Here is an 8,173-nt window from a genome sequence, read left to right on the forward strand (position 1 = left end):
TTGCACAAGAGACATTACTAAGGAAGGATAATGATGGAGCTTTTCTTTCTCAAGAGTCGTCTTGGCAGACGAAAGCTACAAAGGTGGAGGATGGCTGGCAGGTTGTGAAGGGCAAAAAGGAGAAGCGGGGGGTTAAAGAATCATTTGAAATGATTCTCCGATCTCAGTCTCGAGGAAAATGAAATGATTCTGTCTAATGTATTGTCTTTTTTCTGGTTGATTGTATCTCCTCTCTTTGTTACTAGTTCGGGCCAAGGATAACCCAGTTTTTATCTTTCAATAAACTCTTATTATCAATCAAAAAAAAAAAAAAAGGGGACATCACAGTTTCCATCTACAAAGGGATGAGTAATATATTGCATTTGCCCATGGCCTAGCAAGAATCGCTATCAAGTCCTTCTCTACGGGTGATTTTGAATAAGAAGAGGCTTCCTAACATAGCTCTTGAGCTAAAACTCCCCTTCAATTTCCATGTCACCACAACCCATGTCCTCACCATATCAATCACCGACCTAAATGAGAAAATTTCTCCTACCAACGCATTATTCATTGATGAGGTGATGTAGTCTACCTCTAAGTCAGAAAGCCTGAGTTCAATTCCCTCCTTGGTATGTATACAAATTGGGTTTAAATCCTAGACCATTTGACCTTGATGCCCACTTATTAGTGCACTTCATGGTGTCTGCAAGCTTCGCCTTATTTCTACCCTCTCAGACGTCATCATGACCATCAAAGAACTTTGTAGAATCCTCAAACTAAATGCTTGGAATCTTTATAGTACATCCCCTACAAGGAAATAATTTATCCACATTGAGAGGAGGGTCTGCAAGTAGAGGTGTAGACCCTCCTCCATTCTCAAACATGTGCAAACCAAAAATTTGAAATTTTTTGAGTGAGAAGTTGCAAAGCTCTTAATCATAAAACATCTTTTACATTACTAGTTTTGATGTTAATTGATTGTTAATGTTACATCTTATATTATATTACACAAAAACTTGATATATTTTCTTATTCATAGATATTAAAGTTATTATTATCCACCTGATCCATAAGGTTGGTATGACGTCTGATCCGGGCAACTACAGGACTATTATGATCGGGCATACCTTTGCCAAACTCTATGCCACAATGCTACATATCGCTCTCACGAGACAACTGGGCAGTTTGGGATGCAGGGCTAGAGGTTAAGCAGGTTTTAGAGCAAATTTCCATACTACCAACCATATTCTCACCCTTAGGGCCATTATTGAGGAGGCTCGGCACCACTCTACAAAAGTTTATTGCTGCTTTGTTGACTTTCACAAAGCTTTTGATTCGGTCCCCCGGGTAGCATTATTTCAGCGACTCAAAGATATTGGGGTTTTCGAGATTCTTCTCATTGCCATCATGAGACTTTACGAGTGTTGTTGGACGTCTTAGGACTCTATAGGGCTTATCTGACTTCATTCAGAGTTCTATCAGTGTTAAGCAGGGTTGCCCTCTTTTCCCTGCACTTTTCAACATCTACATTGATAAGCTTGAGACTTTCACATCTAGAGGATGGGTCTTACCTTCACGAGGTTTGGGTGTCCACCCTTCTCTTTGCTGACAACGTGGTGCTTCAGTCCTCCTCTCCTGATGGGTTAGAGTGGCTTTTGGATGGTTTGGCCCCCTTTTGTGATTCTCAATAGTTGGTGGTCAACTCGGGTAAGACCTAAGTTATGGTTTTCAATAGCTTGAAAACCTCTGATCAGCGATTCTTTTTCAGTGGGACCAAGATCAAGAGGAGCTCCAACTATACCTATTTGGGCATTTTGTTTTCAAGACCACATTTCAGTTTGAGACTAGCCATAGCGTCGCAAGTAAATAAGGGGTTGGGTTCACTGGCCTTGCTTGAGCGACAGTGCTTCAGACATCATTTCCAGGATACTACGTCTAAGATGTCTATCTTAGATTCCCTGGTTAGACCTACTATCCTTTATGGTTCCACCGTCTGGGGACCGTCCCTTCTGACCACCAATTGGGCTTCGGTGGAGAGAGATCAGACTCTCCTTTTGTGGCGCCTCATCCGTTGTCAGTCGACTACTCCTACTAGTATTATCTTAGTCAAGTTTGGAGCAACCCTTCAAACTCTACACAATATTTCATCTAGTTTTGTTACTTCACAGACTCGAGGGTTTTGTGAACTCTATTGATGGCAAATATTGTTATTCTTACCTGGCTTATTGTTCTTCAGCTTTGATTGTTTCCTTGGATCTGACTGGTCGTGCTTGTTGTTGGTATGCTCAAGCTTCTAGGCTTCTCAGTTGTATTGGTATTGATATTGATCACCTTCCCCCTTTTCAGTATTTGTTTGATGCTACCACTCATCTCCTTCCCCCTCAGTGAGAGTTGAACAAGATTACCAGGATGCACATCTACAGAAGGTATATCCAAGTGACTTGGGTTGATTCGCCAAGGGGTTTCCATCCTCGTATGGCCTTCTATGCGGAGCATTTTATTGACATCCAGGACAGTATCATTGTTCATCCCTACTACTCTTCTCATCGATGGCCCCATGCCCTACACATCTAATTGGGTTTTTTCAAAGCGAGTTCTCTAGACAGATCATCAGACCAGCAGAGTTGAGAGGATTTGTTAGTGTTGTGACATGGATGCGATCAAGAACGAGATACATTTTATATTCTATTGTCCGATATACTATGAGATTAGAGGGAGGTTTCATTTCTTATTTAGACAGTGCAGGGCCTTGTCCTCCTTTTTCAGGTATGATGACCAGCGGTGCCTTGCTCTTTTTCTACAAGAGGCTCTCTATCTTCGAGATTTCACCCTTCGGGAGTTGTCTACCACTAGGTCTACATCTCTCCATCCGCTTATCACTTCCTTCTTCACCCCGATTACCTCTCCTAGGGGAACCAAGCAGCCTTGGTGCTCGTCCATGGATACTCACACCAGATTGAGGAGACCACGCAGAGACCACTTGCACCACCAGCAGCAGCGTACCTCCTCTACCTGACGTAGGGCTCAGATTTCTCTACACAAAGCTAGCTATCCTTCTATTTTGAGCTACTTTTCCATGGTTACAAACCGCTAGTTTTGTGGTTTTGTAACCCCCCTCTTTCTTTTCTTCTTGTTTTGCTTCTTTCTATTTTGTTTTGTTGTACTCGAACACCATTTGGTGGTCTAGCTGCTTTTTGGCCCCTATTTGTATTCTCAGTCCCTTAGACCCGCTTGTGGTCTTGTTGGACATTAATAAATTATCTTATCTTATCTTATTGTCTTTTTTTTCTTACAATATAGATTACATAGCTAAACCACAACATTTGTAAATGCCCCTTCCTTCCCATTAAAGTCTTATTATTGAACTAGATATACAATCCATTTATTTATTTTTCTTCCACTTGATAATAGATCATTAGATATGATAACTTTTTCAATATTGATTGAAATAAAATAAACACAATTATATCTAAAAACCATTATATTATTTATTGATGTAAGTTTTTGACACATGTAATTATTAAGATTACTAAGTTTCGAGTCCATGTATATTATTAAGATTACTAAGTTTTTCACAATCAATATATTATTCATATTTTCTGAAAATATAAACAAATCCAGAAACAATCTTAATAATACAATATATTTATACTCATGGACTACAGAAATCTTTAACTCGTGAACTGTAGAAATCTCTATCAAATTGTATGATCTTTAACCAAATTCCTAGAACAAATCCGATGTCATACTCCTGCATTATATGATTATAATTGAGTCCTCTTTTTCTGAAGAAAGCACCCATTAGGTGTTTCTTCATATACAGAAAATATACAATGAGGTCTCACCATTCAAAGCTCCTCTCCCAAGAGAGCTAGGGAGATGGGTGCAGCATTTTGCAGCAATTTATAAAATATTTGCCACTGGCCCACATTTCCAATTTCCAAAGAAAACTAGTGCTGTTTTTTAACAATAAAAATCGAGCCTCGTTAAAGGCAAGAAACTCTCTATGCTTTTCCTGCAAGAGTTAGAACCGGTACATCAGAAAAACAACTAGTTTGGCTGAACGTAGGGACAGTTTTAGAGAGCTGTAAGCAGGATAAGTCACTTTTCAACATTTGGGTAGAAGTTACAATGGCTTTATCCAGCACTGTCAAAAGCGTCTGAATAACAACTTCAGAGGCTAAAAACCATTAAATTATACGTTCACTTCAATTTCTCTGGTTCCTTTCTCAGACAGAAGAATTCCCAGTCCCGGCTTCTCATTTTTGACACCGACTGCTTCTTGTTTAGCTTGGTAGATGGGATTGGCAGTGAGAACTGTGAGATTCTTGTCCCCTTTGACCTCCAAAACTTCTGGAATCCTATTACCACAACCTTTAGACATCCCCACATCTATACGAATGACTCGATTCCCACAAACACCATTGATACCCATTGTCTGAATGGTGTGACCCACAATCATCCTCCTGGCTCCAGGAATGGAAGCCAAGGCCTGGTCCAAAAGAGTACAATGGCACTCCTCCCCTTTACAAGATCTATCTGAGTACTTCCTCAGCCACACAACAGCATCTCTGCCATGAAGAAAAGAGGGGCCCCTAGAGCCCTTGCCCCCTTTGATCCAATCTCTCACCTCCTCATTCATTCTTTCCAATCCATGGAACACATGCGCAGGAAGAAGACCTCCATGAGCAAAAACAGATCCTCCAACCACAACAACAGTAGGATGGGTGCTCAGAAATCTAGCTGCAAGAAAAATTAAAAATGTTGTAGTTTTGTACAACTAAAGAATAGTTAGTGAATCTGCCCTTTACATAGTAAGATATTGATGTATCTAATAGATAGTTAAATATATTATAAACTTATAGGTTAAGATATGGAAAGAAAAAAATAGAATTCATTCTGAAATTAGTATCTAATAGATAGTTAAATATGTTATAGGTTACGATTTGGAAAGAAAAAAATAGAATTCATTCTGAAAGTAGTAGCTATAAGTTCTAGTGAAGGATCCCAAAGCCTTGGGGTTCAGCAGTTCAGTTCAAATGATTTTTGGAAAAGTTGCTAGCTTGGTAATCTGTTTTCTGCAAATTGTGTGATAACTAACAAATAGTAAATTCTGATAAAATCTAGCCAATAGAAAGTTCCAGAAATCCACGTGTGGTGGGTTAAGGATGCTGATTATTTGCTATTGGAAAAGTTTACTTTTAACTTTTTTGTAAAAATAGGAATGATAATTATTGTAAGAATTTCTGGGTTTGATTGTGTATAAATTTTTCCATCAACATTTCGATGATGGATCACAGAGTGTGGAAACATTGATGCAAAAATCTGATGATGGATCACGGAGTGTGATTCAAAACATTGATGCAAAAATCTATACACAATCAAACCCAGAAATTCTTACAATAGTTATCATGGATTGTAAAAATCTTTTCTCTAGGGATTCCAATTAGTGCAAGTTCTACTAAATCCAATAACATAGGTTTTAGATTTTAGGGTTAATGATATTCTGAGAAAATTACACATTGGAACAACTATAAATGGATTTTCCTGAAACAATAGAATATTGTTACTTCTAGTGAATCCTACAATTACAAGGTTTGGGAAAGCTAATAACTTCAGGGTTTAACATCTTCAGTTAATGATAGTTTAATAAATTTGCCAATTGGGTAAAATCTGATGTTTTTATTTTTATAAATAACAGACCAATCTGAAATTCAGGCAAACTGAAAAACTCTAAGGTTTTAAGGTTTAGGCTACAGAATTTTTTTTTTTAAATGTTACTGTGAAATTCTAGTTATCTGATCTTCAATATTTCAAGCAACAGGCCAACTGATTGCACAGAAACCTACCTGAAATTGGTCCTCCAGGCCTCAAGGCTGCTGTCCTAGCCCTCCATTCCTCTGGATAAACTGTGGGTATGCCTTCAAAAATATCCTTCTGCACTCCCAGGCCTTTGCAGAAATTTTTCACACTATTTCCAATCGTATACCAATGTGCCCACCTTTTGAATTCCTCCATTGCCGCTGGAGTCACAAACCTAAAATACCCTTCCATAGTTATGGAATTAAAATTATGTAAGAGATTATCTACAAAACTACTGTAAGATTGGCAACAGATTATGTGCAACCCTATCATAAGAATGATTAGCAGATACCGCATCATACAGCATGCAATTATAAGGGAAATCTGAAACCTAATTCCACTGTTGTGCAACATCACACAGCCTGATTTGGCCTAGTGGTGGAAGAAAGAGATTAGAAGTTCAAATCTTGTGGGGGTTGAATATGTATGCCTTGATATCATATGATTAGTTAAAGATGCTGCATATTGGATCATACAATTAAGGCACTCGCTGATCATACAATTAGGATAGTATGAAGTGAACTACAAAACTGAAATACCCCGGAATGAAAAACCTGATATGTGTCCATTGGGTTTTGGTGGAGCGGTCGATTAGGTGCTTAATGGAGGTAGAACAAAGTTCAAGTACAATGGATAGCACTTGAATGTGAGTGTGCCCTAATCTTGGAGGCAAACTAGTATGGCACAATGGATAGCACTTGAAATGGCATCGAGGATTCTATTTCTTGTAACGTGGTGAGTATAAGAAGAAAAACTGGTAATGTCCATTCAGTTTAGTGGAATTACAATAAAACATAGAAAAAAAGAAAATTAGGGCTTAATCAACCACAACCTGAAAGACTCACAAGCATGAAATAAATTGCTATGCGCTACTCTTAATTCCAAGGCCATTACTAGAAGAGCTAACCCAGCATACATAATGAGACCTGGAGATTGGGTCAAGATACAAACCTGTAATCTCCTTCCATGTTCATGATCTCGTGATTCCCATTCATTATGATGAATCCCCCACCTGATCTCTCTGCCTGCTTTTTCAGCTTTTCGAGTAGGTAAATGACCTTGAGCTCTTCCCCTCCCCTGTCCAGGAGGTCACCAACCTGAACCATCGAAAATCTCAAGGAATGCAAGACATAGGATTTTAGACTCGTCAATAAGGATCTCTACTCCACAACAGCATACACTTTTTTCATCCTCACAATTAACACACGGTGATAAGATCATAAACAATGTATTAGACTCTTCAAAAGTTTAGTTTCTAGAAAATTCTTTTTCGATCTTCATAGACGGAGGAAGCTACAAAACTCTAATACATTTTACTATTCGTACATTTGATCTCTGGTAAACTGGAATACCTAGAATGGCTAAAACCTTTAAATTCGAAAACCAAGAAATGCAATCATCATAAGCTAATTCTAAGGAGCATCCATAATAAACAAAACAAAAGAGATTGAATTAAAAACACATGCTTTCGCTCATACATATAGATTATCAGACACACGGACATGTAAAACCACAAATTTGACCTAAACACAGAAAAGAAAAGAAAAACTGCCCCGATAGGGAAAAAAAACCCACCTGAACTACCATTGTGTTGCCTCCAATCCAGTTGTCATTTTCATCCATGACTTGGGCCACTTTGAGGGCCTCCTTGGCCTTGTGGAGGTCTCCATGAATGTCTCCTACTGCAATCAAACGATCGACCGGGGGGATTCTTGTGACTATTTCTGTTGCCAGTGCTGCTTCAGAACTGCTAGTATTGTAAGTGTCCACTGTTGTTGAGTTTGGCGGTAAAAATTGCCCACCCACTACGAAGTCTACAAAGGAATCTACAAAGTTTGAGACTAGATTTGGTACTCTGCTGCAAACAGATTGATTTGCTTGTTTCTTTTCCATTCTCCTCATTCACCTGCAAAGATGTTATTGCAGGGGAAAGGAGGATTTAATATGTCAAAGCAATGTCTAAATCACTTGAAACTCTCTGAAACAAAATTTCATCCCTTTCATGGCGTTTACTCATTCTTACGGGTCTAAGAGGGATCCTTCATATGAGGTTCCTGCATTGTCTTTTTACGACTGATTTGGAATGAATTTATTTACATTAAGTTATTCGTGTTAGGACTCCCTCGAAGACTCTTTTTTAACACCTTGATGACAAGTGATCGATATTCCTTGTAATATTTTGTAAGGGAGAAGAAAATCCCTTTGGGTAAATAAACATAATTGATTATAATTAATTGTTTACATAAAAGACTTGGTGTTTTCTAATTGAAATGAAGTAAATGTAATTGTGTTTAATATTGTGATAAGTTATTGTGATGATTATAATAATTTT

General features: G+C 38.3%; 1 protein-coding gene across 1 annotated transcript; it reads right to left on the reverse strand.

Moving 5' to 3' along the window:
- Positions 1 to 3,663: 3,663 nt before the first annotated feature.
- LOC149564708 (shewanella-like protein phosphatase 2) lies at positions 3,664 to 7,960 on the reverse strand. The gene is made up of 4 exons (XM_089818255.1): positions 7,417 to 7,960; positions 6,793 to 6,938; positions 5,829 to 6,016; positions 3,664 to 4,722 (listed from the first exon to the last, which is right to left on the reverse strand). Exons 1-4 carry the CDS (start codon positions 7,741 to 7,743, stop codon positions 4,175 to 4,177), a joined length of 1,209 nt encoding a protein of 402 aa, XP_089674381.1. The 5' UTR covers positions 7,744 to 7,960; the 3' UTR covers positions 3,664 to 4,174.
- Between the last annotated feature and the right edge of the window lie 213 nt (positions 7,961 to 8,173).

This window comes from Cupressus sempervirens, chromosome 3 (genome assembly GCF_028749045.1).
Source record: "Cupressus sempervirens isolate cs-2001-9-10 chromosome 3, ASM2874904v1, whole genome shotgun sequence".
NCBI lineage: Eukaryota > Viridiplantae > Streptophyta > Pinopsida > Cupressales > Cupressaceae > Cupressus > Cupressus sempervirens.